Here is a 17924-nt window from a genome sequence, read left to right on the forward strand (position 1 = left end):
TCAATCTTGGATCCTCTTGGTGATCAGATCACCAGGAATTGGGTTAAGCAAGATTCTGTAGTCTACTTTGAAGCAGTTTGGCTTAGGTTAGATGAATCCTCTAAGTGTATGCTCAGTGTTGCTTACCTCTGTTTTTTTTTGTTGTTGTTAAATCCCCAAGTGGCCTCAGACGAGCCAGTCCCTAGCGTGTGGTGGATCAGAACAGATTCCTGGAACAGACATGCAGCTGAGTAGGAAGTTTCACACCACAAATAAGGTGAGAATATTAGTGCTTTCTATGTTTATAGAATACTTTTACACAGGAGTTCTTATTTGAATCTGGGCAAAATAGTTAGCTGGATGAGGCAAGGAATTTTATCCAGTGCAGGTGAGGCTCAGGGAAGTGAAGTGACTTGCTCAAGGTCACAAGGACTGTAAGTGACAGAGCAACTGAATATTTGAACTTGAGACTTCTGATCCCATGTCCTGTTTTTCTTCCATTGCCCTGTCTTGCCTGGAAAATGCTTTAGAGAAAGAAGTCCTTATGAATTTGTATGTTAAACATAAAGTAACATATAACTTTTGGAGAATTTCTTGTTGGTTATATAGCCTGCCTTCATTTGGAGAGACTTAGCATTAGAACAGTTTTCCTTGGAGTTTATTTGCAAACTACAAGACTCTATCGTCATTAATAAAATTTGTTATACTAAAAAATGCAAGAGTCCAAAAACATTTATCCAGTGAGTATTTGACTGCTATCAGACAGTATTTTTCTTTCCTTTTCCTGTCTATCAATAAGCATAGAATATTCCTCTTCTCAGAATTGTTCTTAGGGAAATGGGGGTCAAGATTTCCTTTAAAAAGTACTCTTTTTCATAGAACTTTTATTCTGAAACCCCAAATCTATCATTTCCTAGACATGGGTTCATAGGCATATGGTCAGTGGGGTTGGTACCTCTTGTTCTGAAATTTGGAGGACATCTGTTAGGTAGAGTTGCAGATGTGTTTGCACTGAGTGATAAGATGACCAGAAAAAATGAGAATTAAAAATTCGAGGTGAGAAAAAAACTAAGCAATAAAAATGCCCTTAGACCTAATGAGAAGCAAAAGCATTCTTAAAAAAAAAAAAATCTTCTTTGCAACTAATTTTGGCCTCCTTTTTGGTTAAATAGCTTTGTACTACCAAGGATTCTCCACAGTCTGTTGAGGAGAAGGTTGGTGCCTTCACGAAGATAATAGAAGCCATGGGATTCACAGGACCTTTGAAATACAGTAAATGGGTAAAGTCTTTTAAATTCTTCTCGTTTTTCTTTTTGGGCTTTTGCTTTCTGCTCCTCATAGAAGATTATTTTAAAGCTTCTGCTTTGTTTTTGTGAAATTCATACATTATTTTGAAAGCTTCAAAATGTGTTGTCGCCCCCCCTGCTCTCCTTTCTAAGTCAGATCTACACATATCTACAACATGTGGGGCTGAAATACGCTCTCTGATTCCTCAAAAATATCTTAGTAGCAAGCATGCCAATAAGACTGGGCTTTCCAAGCCCTTGCTGCATGATATGACCATGTAGATAAGTTCTAGGAATTAGATGGGCCAGATGTGACGGATAGTGTTCTTAAGGAAACATTACCCTCTGATGAACTTCTATTCATAAGTGATTTTTTCACTGGATCATTGTATTGACTTTCTTTAAAATTTTACTAATAACAACACTTTAAATTAACTAATTAACCCTGTGATTTATTGCAATTCTTATTAAGGTGGGAAATTTGCTAGCTGTATCATTTCTAGTCAACTCTTGGCCTAGCATGTTATCTGTTATATAGTAGTTGTTATAACTGAATGAATGCCCTCTCTGCATCCGGTGCATACTGCCTCTAGGCTTTTATTTTTTTTTAACAATGGCTCTGACCAATTAAAGTAATAAAACATTGGCCATTCAGTGTTTCTCATTTCAGTTATCACCTAGCCCTATGAGTTTCTCTGTACCATTATGGTATAAGTGCCTTTTAAGGTTGTAGAGCGTTGGATAAGCCTAATCAGTTGTAAGTTATATATAAAAGCAAGCCAACACAAAGCAGTAGGGAAGACTTTTCTAGAAAACATCATAGCTTTGCCCAAAATGACCAAATAATGCCATTTATACCATTTTAACAAGTTGGATTTAAATTAGAATTTCAATTTTATTAGATGTCTACTTTTAATTTCTTCTTATGTCTGGTTCTCTTCCTGACAGTTCTCACTGTAGCAGATATAGGCTTCTCTTTATAATCTCCCTTTTACATAAATTCTGAAAAGCGAACTGATTCCACAAGCATTTGTTTGTAAGGGGCTATGAAATGTATAGAGAATAACACATATACTAGGTAATAATGTTCTTAAGACATTAAAAGTTATGCATTGCCTTCTTAATCAAATAAATATTATATTTATTAAAGTTATCTTTTCTACATCTTAATTCTTTGGCAATTGATAATTATTGGTATATTAGGTAATATTATTAACCAGAATCTTTTCCTCTATAAAAAAATGGTTGTGATCATGGCATTTGGGTTTAAAAACTTAAAATAAGTGTTTTGCTTGAAAATTAGAAATTAAAGGAAAGGCAAATGAGAGCAGAAAGAAGGAAAAGAGAAAAAAAATACTGTTTTAGTAATTTCTTGATGGTTGGTTTCCACTTGGTTGCTACTATATGCTTTGTCTGGTCTGTATTTTTATGATTCCAGAGGGAAAGTTGGCTACCATTTGGATGATTATTAAATCAGAAAATTTCTTCACTGTTTAGCTTAAGTTAGGCTCTGATTTTCTTGATTCTCTTGTGACCTCAACAAAGTCTCTAATATTTGCACTTTAAAAATCTTTTGTGACATGGCAGTGTCTACTTTCTATAACTTTCATTTTTTAATTCATGACATCAAAACATCAGAATATTGACATTTTGGTATATTTTATGTGGGGAAAATGTAGGTATAGCTTTCCATTTTGAAAGGTTGTGAGCCCTTTAAAGTAAATGCTGACTCAGAAATCTATGGCTAGACATTTGTTTTGGATTGCACTGGCAAGATTCTTTGAGTTTTGTGTTTTTATGTGTCTTTGATTAGGGAGTAAAATGCCTACTCGGTCTGTCCACATTAGCAGTATCAACCATCCGTCCTCCATCTTTTTCTGTAATGTTTTCATGTGGAGTTCCATTTTTCTTCTAGATTCATATTTAGGCATTTAAATGTAACTTTTTCTTACGTATTTGAAATAAATATTCTATTTCATTATCTTTATGTAGGAGTATCAGGTAAAACAAGGACAACATTCACTAGATTCAGCCACCTGTCATAGAATAGCAGTAAGTTTCTAGATTAGCAGTAAGCTAAAAACTTGCTTACTGATGAACTGGAATGCATTCAGAAGTGGACACTGAGCCTTGTGAAGGCTTTAGAAACCATTTTGAATGAAGAATAGTTGAAGGAAATAGGTATACTTAGCCTGGAAAAGAGAAGACATGGTTCTTCTCAGGTATTTGAGGGGCAATGTAAAAAAAAAAAAAAAGAGAGAGAAAAGACTTAATATGAAGTTTTCCAGTGGGCAGATGATGTTTAATGAATGTTACCTGAAGCAGATTTAAGTTCAATAAACAAAAATCTAAGGATTGTCCTTCAGTAGGAGAGGTGGCCTCACAAGGTCATTGGACTTGTTTGAACGTGGGCCCAGATGGTTGACCATGAGTCAAGAATGCTGTAGAAGGAATTCCAGTACAGAATAGAAGGTTCAAATGACTTCAAAGCCCCTTCCCTTAGTGCAAGCCTTTTACTAGATTTGTTTTTCATCTTGTAGGATGGTACAAAATGCATCAGTTAGTGGAAGAGCTGATTTTCATTTCCAAAAGCTGTCTTAGGTGCTTCTGTTTTAGTCAGATAGACTGATGAAGTCTTCCAAAGTTAGAATGAAATAAACACGAAGTCATCTGGGGACCGGAACAATTCATATGTATTGACTGGAGGGAAATTTAGACCACCTACCCGCTTAACTTATATATTAGCACGTAAATCTTGAAGAGGTTCTTTTCTCAAGTTATTTCCAGTCCCTGTGTGATGGTCTTAAGGGACTTGCTTTAGAGATTTGTCCAGGAAAATGGCTCACCCAAGTCTAAAGGCTTGGCTTCCCTGTAGGAAAAGTGAGGAACTATAAAATGCTCCTGATTGCCCCAATATAAGCACTGTATAAATAACACTGGTTAATCTGGTGAAGTCTTCATTATTTGTAATGAATGCTTTCTTCATGGACATGTTGTGGGGGAAAATCTTCTCAAGGAAAGATTTGGGCCCTGGAGGCAAGTCTGCCTTTCCTCAGGCAGGGTGATTAATTATGAACCGAGAGGACTCTATAAGAATCTGAAGGAAACTGCAGAGTTAAAAACAAATCAAGAAAGAGGCCATTAGGAATTTTATTTAAAATTATAAATGTGTCTATAGTTGAACTAGGCCGTAAGCTCCATGAAAGCAGGAGTTTTTGACTGTTCTGTGTATTGCTCTATTCCCAGCATCCAAATTAATACCCGGCACTGAGTTAGATACTCTGTAAGTTGTCAAATGAAAGGAAGAGCTAACAGATGTCCTAACCCCCTGTCACAAGGATAGAAATCGGAATAGGTCTGTCAAAGGCTGAAGTATTAGGATAATGACATCATTAGAATATCATTAGTTTGGTGATGGTACAGACCAGTGCTTCCCAAAATGTGTTGTGTCAGATACTTCCAAGAACCTGCAGGTATTAACAAAATCCTACAGGCTTGTGTTTTAGCCTATTGATATGGTGAATTATACTGGTTGATTTGCAAATGTTGAATCAACTCTGTATTCCTGGGATAAATCCCACTTGATCATAATTGTCCTTTTTAAATACTGATGGATTCAATTTGTTAATATTTTGTTAAGGATTTTTGTATTTTTATTTATGAAGGCTCTATAGTTTTGTTTTCATCTAATGACTTTGGTTTAATATCAGAGTAATGTTCATCTCATAGAATGAGCTGGGAAGTATTCTTTCCTCTTGTTTTCTGGAAGAGTTTGTGTAGATTTGCTATTGTTTCTTTACATGTCTGGTAGAATTCTGTAGTGATGCCATTGAGCCTAGAGTTTTCTTTGTGGGAAGGTTTTTAACCATAAATCCAATTTCTTTAATAGATGACTATTCATGTTATTTTTTTATTCTAGTAAAGTTTGGTAGTTTGTTTCTTTCTAGGAATTTGTCCATTTCATCTAGGTAATCAAATTTATTGGCCTAAAGTTTTCCATATATTCCCTTATTATCCTATTGATATCTTCATGATTTTAGTGATGTCCCCTCTGATTCCTGATATTGGTAATTTGTATCTTCTGTTTTGTGTTTTTTTCTTTATCATGTGACTAAAGTTTTACCAATTTTATTGATATTTCAAAAACTAGCTTTGACTTCTTTGATTTTCAATACTATATTTCTATTTTCAATTTTATTGATTTCTGCTGTTAGTCTTTATTATATTTTCTGCTTGCTTTTCGGCTTAATTTGCTTTTTTTCAAGTGCTTTATCATGGGTTTTGTTTAATTGTGGGCTTCTAATGCTGATTTACTCCCCATATAGGTATATCTGATTTCCACTTGTTAACATGTTCTGTTTTCCCCTGTATGAGCTTTAGACTAAAAGCCTTGAAATCATGACAGGCCTCAAATTAGCACATAAAAAAAATCTTAATTATAATCAGAGACATAATTCTTCCTTAATTTATTATGGGTATTTCTACCTATCAGACTCTAGAGAATATAGAGAAATATGAACATTATATATTATTGGATGTAATATATATCTTTGGTGACATTGAACCTTAGAACCATACCTCTACTAAAATTCTTGATTGGTTTTCTTTTTTTTTTTTTTAGCTGAGCCATCCTGCCACCTGTTGGCGGCAACTCAGCTGGGGCCGGGAATAGAACCGCTGTTGCTCAGAGCTTGCACTCTTGAGCGAGCTCTTAACCAACTGAACCACTTGGCTGGCCTTTTGATTGGTTTTCTTCAGTTGCTATGTCATTCTCAGTCTGTGCATATTTCTTTTTAGTCTGTGCATATTTAAGTTTGTAATTTTCTCTGTTATTTTAGGAAGAAAGCCTTTCGTTGATGTACTAATTTATTTAATTGTATCCTTAAGGAAATATTTTGAAAGTCCTTGGAAATAGTACCTGTTCACTTAGCACTGAGTTGGTCTTCAGACCTACAGTTTGACTCTTAAAAGAACTTATTTTTTACTTTTAGATTTATGTTTATTAAGGCATAATGTACATATAGTAAAATATACAAATCTTAAGTATACAGCTCAGTGAATAAATTGAAACCACTACTTATATCAAGATTCTAAGAGAATTCTTAGTGCTTTGGAAAATAGTAAAAGGTCACTCCTATATTTTATATTCATTAGGAACTCTTAGGAACTCCTGTTAATCAGCTAAGTATAAAACTAGGGAAATATAGCAAAAAATGACATCTCCCTCAAGGAAAAAAAAAAGACTTACGGAATAGAAAATTGCTCCTCTGAAGAAAGATTGAAGGATTAAGGTTTTTGTTTGTTTGATTTTGGTCAGAGGAATGGGTAATTTTTTAATATAAAGGGTTTCAGATTATAAAGAGCTAATGTGGATGATGCTGTTCAGTGGTTTTAGAGGCTTACATGTGGTGAAATGGGCTTGAATTAAAGAAGAGATTTTATTTAAATGTTGGAAAAACCTTTTGACATTTTCATGCTGAAGTCCTGAAATGTGAAACTGTGTGAAGTCTGTATGAATGACTAGCTTTAAAAGTAGAAAGAAATATCTATGTTGGTTTAGCTATTAAATTGCTTAGAGACAGGTTTGGACCCTTCCTTCTAGTTGAAGAAATATAAGGTTCTGTGACTTATGTCTAATGGCAATAGAACATCCACTTGGTCATGTCTTGAGTTTGGTTTTATTTTCTTTGTCTAGAAGATTAAGATTGCAGCCCTGCGCATGTATACTAGCTGTGTGAAGAAAACTGACTTCGAGGAATTCTTTCTAAGTAAGTTACTGTTTTTGATAGTTCTGGAAAGGAAAATGAATCTACTTTTCATTTTTACAATCATGTCTTAATAGGATAGATTTTTTTAAAAAGTCACTATTAGAATCATTTTTCCTTCACAAAGCATATAATAAAAACTCATTTTTCTCTTTTAATACAATAAACAAAGACTAGAAGAGCCCTATAAATAAAACATTTTAACAAGTTTGAAAAAAACCTAAAAATTTGTCTAGTACTTTTACATTATCATCCCCCTTGTCCACACATGCATCTTTTTACGTAAGAATACTCATGTAAACATATCCTGTTTTACATTCTGAATGTTTTACTTAGCATTTTGATGTGACCTTTTTGCCAATTGGCCCTCTTTTATTTCTAGTTGTTAATTGTTTTTGTTAAACCTGGAATGCGCCTCATGATTTTTCTTCTTTCTGTTGAAAGACTATTAGGTCAAAAGGCACATATACTTTTATTATTTATAGCCCATTGATAATTTGCTTTCCGAAAGGGATTTACTAGTTTAGAATACCACTAGCCTTTGATTGTATCAATACAGTCTTCATTTTGATGCTGTAAACTGTTGTAGTTATAAACAAAGTTAATTAAAGCAGATACTTGTAAAGTCATTGGGAAAGTTTAAGCCATTTCCAGTTCCACAGATTTTGGAAGGAAATGTGTGCTATGCAGTTCTATGGTAACAGCCATTATCCTCAAAGCAACAAACACCTAACTTGGTATTTTTCATGGACAGCAAATATTTATAAATAAGTAGGTTAACTACAATGAAGAAAGCTAGTAATAGATGCAGTTTTGATTATTTAATAGCTATTTTGGTTTTTTAAAGCCAAATGCAAGTTTTGTTTATTTTACTATTTCAGCCAATTGATATTATATTAGAGACTTAAAATACCATACTTAGTTATAATCCCAATTTAGTGTCTACCTTCCATTTCTTATTTATTCATAGTAAAAAAAGAAAACTTTTCTGCTTTTTAATGTCTAACAATTTCTCATTTTAGGAAACATTAGCCTGAAAGGAGAAAATATTATTTCTCTACATGATGAAGAAACTTAATATTAGAAGCTGGATTTTTCTTAAGTAGTTTCTTGAATCCATGTGCTTCAGTATTTTTCATCAGATATTTTTAAAACCTCATCCTCAGATAACTATTTAATATTTGATTCAATAAATAACTTAGAAATGTATTTTAATTATTTTGAAAGCTATCTTTGTCTTAGCCAGTCCTTACTATTGAAGATTCTTGAGTTAATATTATAGTACTGAATGAGACCATTACATATTTAAACTAATTTATCATGTTTTAATTTATAATCTATTGTAAATTATTTATAAAAATAAACGTTTATAAAAATTATTACCATTATATACTAATAATTTACACTTACATGGTATCCTTTTACATTTTTCTCATTTAGGAGTTAAAAAAACCTTGTGGGACAGGCAAGGCTTATATTCTTATTTTCATTTTTTTTTTTTTTTCAGAAACTATTGAAACTTAAAGAGGCTAAATGACTTGCCCAAAGTTGCTTAGTCAAGCTTTGATCCTATGTCACCTGGTTTAAAATGTAGGAATTTTTCCACTATAACATATTGTTTGTGAGTGAATATAACTTCAAATTAGAAATTGTAGTTATTTTTGTAATTTATTATACTTAAATGAGCACTACCTATGAGATGTCCTGTTAGTATAGTAAACTGATGTTTATATATATTAAAGTGTGTACATCTCAGTGAGCTTTGTCCTAGCTTTCCCCTTTGAAGTAGTTAACTAGGGAGGCCGCACATTTTTCAGTGTTACCACTTTTACTCCTGGTTTTCTAAGACTTAACTTGAGAATTGCCTTTTAGACCCATTGAATGTTCATTTGTATTATGCTTCATTGATGTCCACCTTTGTAATTTGTGGGTAGATTAAGTTTTAAAATCAAACCAAAGTGGTTCCAAACTGGCTAGTGCATAAAAAAGGGCTCCAATCTGGAAAGTGCCATTTGGGCAGATAAAGAACATAAAATAAAGAGACTGACTTTTTTGCATCTTAGCTTCTAAAGAATACACCAGACAGGTTTGGAGTAAAAGAGGAGAATCTATATATTGCTTTCCAAGATTACACAGTGGCCATTGGTCCCTTGGATTTTGGTATTTTAGAGTCCTGAGAGTTGAGTAATTTCTAAAAAGGATGGCGGTAGCTTGCCAGTGTCATCCTCACTCCAACAAAAGTGAGGCCAGTTTCATGAAGATTGATTGTGTAAGAATGCAATGTTTACTTGCAGTGTGCTTGTGAGTATACAATATGCCTTCCAGCCTCTTGGACAGACCCCCCCCCCCCCCCCGAAAAGGCCAAAGTAGACTCTGTTATCTCAGAGCCAGTGTTCAAAGGTCTTGATCCAGAGAGCTAGATGCTAGGGATTCTGACCGGTGAGCTACCTTAGCAGCCTTCTGCCGTGCATAAATGAGCACACAGGGCTTTGCTAACTGGCCTTTTAGAGATCAGTTCTATCATGAAGAGCACTTTGGATCAGAGGTGGCCAATCAGTAAAGCTTGGGTCTAATTCCAGACTGTTTACAGATTGTTAGCCCTTAAGAGACAATACTTTAAGGGGAGGCTCCTTAATGAATAAGTTCTGAGTCAGCGATTGACATTCCTCATGTTATTGACACAGTCTTAAATAATTAGTGACTGGTTTTCAAAGAGAATTTAAACCCAGTGTTTAAATAACTCACTGAAGAACAATAGTGAATATTTACGAGCACCTATTAAATACTAACCATTTTGCTAAACATTTTACAGGTCTTATTTAATCCTCACACAAATCCTATAAGGTAGGTTCTCTAGTTCTCCCCATTTTTACAGAGAACAAAACTGAGGCACCGAGAGGCTAAGTAACTTTATTCAGAGTCTCGTAGTGAGTGAGAGGCAGTCACGGTTTTGAATCAGGCAGCCTGACTCCAGAGCCTGCATGAAACAAACAACTGGGTTGCTACTACCTCCCCATAGCAGTAATGAATTATTTAATTTTATCCAACTTGGTGCTGAGGAAGAAAGTACCTCACCTCAGAAAATAATGCACTGAGTGTGTATTGGAGCAAGAGTGTGATTATGGCAAAAGACTGTACAGCAGGTTTTAACTTTGAAGTGTTGAAGCACATTTCGTTGAGCCCAAGAATCTGCTGTTTTTATGTTGCTCACAGTCAAACATTCAGTGGTCTTGTTTTTTAGGGCTTTACGCTGTGGGTTTCTGTTTTGACCCCAGTGGTTACAGGGAGTCAGTCATATGCCAGCTCTTTTCCCATCCTCAGCCCCGAACCGACCCCCAGAAGGGAAAACTTGTGACCCAAGTCCAGCTGCTGGCCTGTCTGTCTGTGCTTTCCAGCCCAAGAACTGATTCCCTCTCTGAGAAAATTGGAAACGCTCCTGGAGGCTGCTGCGAAGCTTTGATGTAGAGGTAGCAATTGAACAGATTGTCCTTTAGAAGCAGCCAAATTTCATTTTCCAGATTGAAAGACAGACTTCCAAGAAAACTTTTCTTTTTAATGTTTTGTTCTAGCATCCAAAAAAGACCCAACTTCAGATCCGGGCTTGAGAGTTTCTCATGGCTATTCTTGTTCTAGGTGGAGGGTGGTTGGCCCACTCTCAGATGGCATGTGTCTTAATAGCTGTATGGCCAGCCAGGCCAGCCTTCACCTCCCTCCTGCTGGGCTCCAAGAGGAAGTCCACTTGACAGCTGCTGGGCACCTCCCATTAAGCTCACCAGAATATTTTGGTGTCACTTTGTGACAGACCTGGACTTAAACCCCAGCCCAGCCACTCGCTTGTTAATATAATGGTTGCCCGCAAGTTACTTAGCCTTTTTGAGCCCATTTTCTCATCTCTAGAATGAGAACTATAATGCCGCCCTTCAGGGTTAAAGGGAGGATTAAGTGAGATAATGTACTGACATGACAAGCAGTGGACCTGGCATGAAGTATGGGCCCTTAGTGAATGTTACTTTCTGATATTAATATCCGAGAGGCCATTAACAATTAAGACCAGAGTGTCTGGAATCAAGCAGATCTGAATTTGATCCTACATGTCTCATTTCATGGCTGTGTGACCTTGGACAATTGTCTTGATCTCTCTTAAGAGTCGGTTTTTTCACCTGTCAAGTGGGGATAACACCAGTACCCATCTTGTAGGATTGTTTGGAGGCCCCATTGAGCCAGTGCATATAAAGCACCCATTCTAATGAATTACAGCTCTTTATTATTATTGGTGGTGTTAGTATACCTCACAGGGGTCCTGCTCTGTGTTTTCTCTCCCAATGGCCCCTGTTAGCATTTAGTACATTGTGTACTTCATTGTTTGAGTCATTGCTCCAAAGGACAGATTCTACTCACCGATTCTCATGTTTCCTTATCCTCTTGCTCCAGCTTTTCTCCTTGTCATGTAATAAGGAGAATACGTTCAGTGGGGGACCCCTCATCCAGCCAGAGGCATTTCCTAGAGATGTGAGAATTGAGAGGCTTGGATGTGTAAGCCCTGACCTGATTTTTGGTATCTTAAGCCAAGGAGGAGTCCTGCCCAGTTTTGTCGTTCCTGGAGGTGATGAACAGCCTTTTGTTAGAAATGGTCTGCTTTGTTATTCAGCTACAGCTCCCTGGAGTCCCACTTCTTTCTCCTCGTCATTTATTTTGGATGAATCTTTCAATATACCCATGTGTGTAGCACATTGGGTCACCTTGAAGAAAGATGACAGGAAAAGGAGACTAGAAGAACCTTGACCTCTCAGTGGGGCTCAAGTGGAAAAAACTTGTACTTAAAGTGGAGCAGGCAAGGTGGTGCCTGCCTAGCTTTCCAGAAGACTTTGAGACCAGGAAGGGAGAATAACCCAGAATTGCATGGATGTTGGAAGGAACCATAGAGGTCATGTAGGCCAGCGGTTCTCAACCTGTGGGTCGCGACCCCTTTGGGGGTCGAATGACCCTTTCACAGGGGTCGCCGGGTACTCGTATGTGGGCATATCTGCATGTGGGCCTGGAGACGGATAGAGGAGCGGTGTCTCGGTTCCTAAGACCATCGAAAATATGTGTTTTCTGATGGTCTTAGGTGACCCCCGTGAAAGGTTGAGAACCGCTGATCTAGGCCATTATACAAAGTGAGAACACGGAGGCTCAGCGGAGAGAATTGATTTGCCCAAGGCTGCACAGCAAGGTGATAACGGGTGGAACTAGAAGGCTGGTTGCTTGACTGTATTCAGTGCTCTGTCCACCTGTGGCCTTGTGCTGTGGTCCCACCGGCCCACTCTGATAGCATTATTAGAGAGCGTTGTAACTGCTATATATTTTTAGTTTAATGAATCCCTACCAATATTTAAAATATAGCCAATATCCCGCTTCTAAACTCACACACATTTATACTTTACTATTATTTTCTAGGGTGTGAGATGCCTGATACATTCAATTCATGGTTTCTTATAACTCTTCTTCACGTCTGGTAAGTGAGCAATGTAAGTGAAGTCACCAAATGTTTTTTTTTTAAACACTGCTGACTTGTAATGTATAGCCTTCAGCAGGGCTGATTATATGAAATGGCAGTAGTTCAGGCATTAAAAACTGTTCCTTTCATTTTAAGAACTGGTGTCTTGAAACAAATTTTTATTAAAGGTCAAAGCATAGTCGTAGAAAGAAACTAATATTTGTAGGATTTTCTCAAAAGAACACCTAACCCACTGAACAATGCTATCAGTATCTCTAAGAGACTCCATGAGCTTAGATGGAAAGTTTTCTCCCTTGGCTGTTGTAGGAAAGTTCACATTTACGTAAAAGTGGTTTGAATTGTGAGAATCAGTGGTCATTTTCATTGCTGGTCATCAGAAACCTATAACAAATTATAGCACTGACATTTACGCCTGTACCTCTAAAATGTGCATACAGGTTAGATTTGTGCCAGATTTGTTGCATGTAAAAATATTTAACACCTTAAACAGTATATTTTTTCTTCAGCGGCAAAATCAGTAGCCAAAAAAAATTAATTTTTCATCTAATGTTACCCAGTATTAAAGGTCAGAAGGATATAGGAAAGACATTGAAGTGGGGGCTGGGGAATGTATTTATTGAACTGCCAGGTCTTGGGAAAGTACATTCTGGAAAACTAAGTTTACTACTTTGACCATAGTGAGTATCTGAGGAACGTGCGGAATGGTTGCCCTGTCAAAAGGACCCTTGTTTGAGACTGCGTTCAGCTGAGCTTTGCATCACAGGACTGACTACTATATAAAGACTTTTTGGTTTTGATCATCTCTGAAATATTCCTTCTGAACTCAGTCACTGAGATTGGCTAAGGGGCCTAAGGTGGCAGTTCATTTTATGTTATTTTTTTTCCTAAGCTGGTAGTTTATTGAGTGCACACTGTGTCCTGGGCCGTTTGCTGGGAACTAGCAATAGTTCTAAGAAGTTCACAGTCTAGGGAAGGAGATAAGATGTAAAATGGTCAGTTGTAAATCAGATTGGCTAAGTTCTATAATAAATCTGAGTAGGTAGTGCTTATGGGCTCAACTACCGAAACCCTTACTAATTCTGCATATTTCTTTGAAATGTGCCTTGTGTTTTAGGCAGCCGAGAAGGCAAACTACCTTCCTTGTAAATGGTGAAGGTAGGAAAAACCTCAGGGAGGGAAGCTGGATATACTGAGAGAAAAACTACTTTTTCAAGAGGAAAGGACTGCAGGGGTGGCACTGGAGAATTACTCACTGGAAAGGTGGGAGGGTTGAGAGGAGGCTAGGCTGTTCCCAGAGGAGCTCAAAGATAATATTCAGAGCCTGTATGAATGACTCTTTATTGCCCATATAGTTAGAGGTATCAGAGTGTTAGAGGGAGTGGATGGCAAAATAAAATATATAATCCCTGTGACCACATCCCAAGGTCAATACCTGACTAATAGCAGCTGGGAGAACCTTGAAACTCCTTGTAGTCCTTTCAAGTTGGCCACCATTTCCAAACGTGTCTGCCGAGTCTTTCTTGCTGAGCTTGGTTTAATTTCTCAGAGGAGTGGGGAGTACCACCACCAGTTAGGTGGGAGGAGGGAGCCTGACTGCCTCAGATCTCCCCTTGATCTCCCCTCCACCCTGCCTCCATTAATTCTCATGATCTGCGGGCTTCAGTGGAATGAATCAGTAGCTTTTCAGTTTGAATCAGCAACTTCTTGCTGAGGACCTGCTGTGTGTTAAGGATTGGAGGTGTTGGAGACAAGGATATGACATGGCGTGCACCTTCAAGAAACTTAGTCTAGTGGAAAAAAGACATAAAGTACAGTGGCCTGTAATAGATGACAGTGGATGAAGTGCTGTGCCCAACGCACAAGTAGATCCTATGTATGTACAAGGAGATGTGACTAAATCCAAATTTGGTGTTGGTGGTGGTGGGGATAAAGAGTGGCTCTGTAGTAGAGGTGACATTTGAGATACACCATGAAGGGTGAATTTCTGTCAGAGAAAAGGAGGACATTTTAGATTGAGGGAATATCAGGAGCAAAACATAGATTATATACAAGAACATGGAAAGTGAAATAAGCCAGATACAGAAGGACAAGTATAGTATCATTCCACTTACATGCAGTACCGAGAATTAGCAAATTCATAGAGACAGAAAGTAGACAGGGACTGAGAGGACACAGGAATGGGGAGTTATTGCTTAATGGTTAAGGAATTGTTTGGTGTGATGAAAAGTTTTAAAAATAGATAGTGGTGATGGTTGCATAACATTGTGGATGTAATTAATGCCACCAAATTGTACACTTAAAATGGTTAAATGGCAAAATTTATGTTCTGTATATTTGACCACAATAAAAGAAAGAATGGAGAGGGAGTTAAAACAAAACAAAACAAAACAAAAAACATGGAGCATTTGAGTTATCTGAAGTGCCTGGGGCAGGTTTGTGGAGGACTGTAGTGGGAAGGGTCCCAAGAAAGGTAGTTTGGGGCCCAACTGTTCTGTAATTCTCCAAGAAAACGTGGGGAACTCTCTCTAGTAAGGGATGGGGGTGTTAGGAGGAGCAATGGATTCACCCCAAGTCTGTGGAGAAGCTGTGTTCTTCTAGCCCTTTTCTGTCAGTCTGAAGCTCCAAGGAGGGTAACCAAGGGATAGCTAAATCCAATATTACAGGATTCACTGGACTTGCTGGAGAAGTATAGGGATTGAAATACCTTCTGTAGGTGGTAGGGCGAGGGAAAGGTGGTGAGGTTTAGAGAGCAGTCATTAAAGCAGCAAGAATTCCCCCCTCCCCCTAAAACAAAACAATAATAAACAGAATATTCTGGCAGTGGACTTTCCAGAAAGCTTGCTTGGGTTCCCAAGGGTGATGGCTCCCTGTTGGCTCTTAGAATGGGGACAGGATTTCTCACATCCTGTTAGCTCCCTGGAGGAGGTATTGATCTTTTCCTTATCCTGTCTGCTTTTTCTAATTCTCAAGTTTTCTGTGTATTGGGACTGCTCCAGAGGGCCCATATCAGTTGTATATTCATGTGAGCTTGCAGCTGCAATGCCTGCATGTCCTTTGTCTTTGCTGAAGTAGATTAGTATTGACTGTAGCTGCTGAAAAATTGTTGAGGGAAGATGCTGTCTGAGCCACCCACCGTCCCTGGTGGACTTGATAAAAGCAGACCTCCTCCTCTCTTCCCTTTCTTGGTCAGTGGCATTGTGCTCTATTCAGATGCCTACACCAGAAACCTGGGAGTCCTCCTTGCCTTTTTCCTCACTCCTTCATCTGGTTAGTTGCCAGTCACCAATTCATGCTTCTTTTAACCATGACCGGTCGTAACAAAGGCATTTTACATTGTGAATCAGAACACACACATGTAATCTGATATAAAAGCTTTGTAAAATTTACTCTTAAATGTCAGATAATGTCTGATATTTTCTATTCCATTTGAATTCATTTTAAACAGAAATTCAAGATGTCACCCATTAAATTGATTTCACTGGGTTATAAGCAACCGTACCTAAAAACTGCTCTTTGGACTGCAGCTTCTCTCTGCCTGTGCCAATTAACACTAATAATATTTAATATTAATTATACTTCTCAATACAAATTGGATCAGTACACACATACATGCATACACACACTTTAATATTCTCCATTGTTCTCAGGATAAAGTTCGTTTCTTAGCATGGTATTCATATCCCACCAAATATGACGCCTTTACTAGTCTTCATCTGGTCCATTCTAGGCAGTACTGCTACCACTACTCCTTCCTCCGCAAGAAAAAGCAAAATTATATGATAGAAATATCAAGCCTTTTGCACAAAGCTTTCTTCTGCCTAGAAGGCCTCCTTCCTCTCCACCCGACAAACTCCTGTTTTTCATTCGTTATCCAACTCAGATATCATCTCCTCTTTGAAGCCTGCCCTTCTCTCTGAAGGCAGAGCTGGTTCCTCTTCTGTGCTCCCTTAGTGTTATGGATACCTCTATTACAGCACTCATCACATAACATTTTTATGTTTTATCGTATATATATTAGTCTTCTTTGTGGATGGTGAATTTACTGAGGGCAAGGATTATTTTTATTATCTATTCAGAAAGATATGAAAATGAGATACTTCTTCCCCTCAGTCTCATGTCTTACTCTTAGTCTTCATCAATAAATGTTTATAAAATAATTGACAGCCTCAGATCTGACTTGGCTTCTGTGGCAGTTGGAAGGGTCCTGGCCATGTCTGTCAGTCAGGTGAGAGTGGCAAAACTCTGCTCCTACTGAAGTTTTCCTGGGCAGTGACATGTGTGAGGTTGGAAGTCATGTTGGCGTGTTAATAGATTCGTAGAGACTTAACTATTAAAATTTGTCATGGGACACTAGTACCTTCTAAATGCTCAAATTAATTGTAGAAAATGGAATGGAACAAATAAAAGTAGAATGTGCCTATGATGGAGATGGAGTGGAGAGGGAATAAAATGCAGATTGTATTTAAAAAAAATTATTTTAAAGTCATGTGTATCATAAATATAACTACTAGGTCCTTTACATATGTTATCTTTTACTTACTTACATATATTTATATTATCTCACACATTTTTACAACTAGTTTTTTCCTGTTTTACGTATAAGGGATCTAAAACTTCGAGAAGTCAGAGAACTTACCTAAAGAATTAGTACGTGATGGAGAGGAAATTGAAGTATGGGTCTGGCTAGCTTAAAGTGTTAAGTTGTTTCCTCATTGGTAATTAAAATCACTAATTAAGTAAATAATTAACTAATGAAGTAACTAATTAAATAATTATTTATTAATAGTAACACTATTAATACTACTATTATTTAATATTAATTACTTATTACTTAGGTAAGTACCTGCTTATTTTTAAACATAAATCCATAAAATTATAGCATTTATTCTCTAATTGAACCTGGTGTTTATAGCAAATTTGTTTCCTGACCTTGTAGAGCTTAGAGTTTGGAAGAGAGACAATAAACAAATCATTAATAAACACATAGGTGGGATAGGTGCTATGAGAGGAAACAATAGGGCTCTGTGAGAGAAGAGGGGTACCTAATTTATTTGGGGGTGTGGGTTAGTCAGGGAGGGCTTCACTGAAGAGATGACATTTCAGATGACACCTGAATGATGAGAAGAAGTTAATGCGTCAAAGAATGGATGAAAAAGCATTCCAGGCAGAGGGAATTTCTAGTGGTTTTCAATCTTTTTAGCAGCAGAGTAATTTATTTATTTATTTATTTATTTATTTATTTATTTAATTTTTTTTAATTGTGAAATAAACATTTTTTAAGTAGTTTCAGCTGTACATCTACATAAAAAAGCTGTACAACTGTATAAAAAAGTTATACTTTTTACCTCTCAAAGTGACAATCCCGCTCCGCCCCACTCCCCCCCAATATCAAATATA

The 17924-nt window shown here is 37.1% G+C and overlaps 1 protein-coding gene across 1 annotated transcript in view; it reads left to right on the top strand.

The window, feature by feature from the left end:
• UQCC1 (ubiquinol-cytochrome c reductase complex assembly factor 1) overlaps positions 1-17924 on the top strand; it is a 102807-nt gene that overhangs the window by 19531 nt on the left and 65352 nt on the right. The window contains exons 4-7 of the mRNA XM_019655171.1: positions 161-256; positions 1152-1259; positions 6961-7033; positions 12467-12524. Of these exons, the coding sequence (XP_019510716.1) occupies positions 161-256; positions 1152-1259; positions 6961-7033; positions 12467-12524 (335 nt within the window). The remainder of the gene's footprint in view (positions 1-160; positions 257-1151; positions 1260-6960; positions 7034-12466; positions 12525-17924) is intronic.

The sequence above is a fragment of the Hipposideros armiger genome, unplaced genomic scaffold (assembly GCF_001890085.2).
Source record: "Hipposideros armiger isolate ML-2016 unplaced genomic scaffold, ASM189008v1 scaffold_238, whole genome shotgun sequence".
Lineage (NCBI taxonomy): Eukaryota > Metazoa > Chordata > Mammalia > Chiroptera > Hipposideridae > Hipposideros > Hipposideros armiger.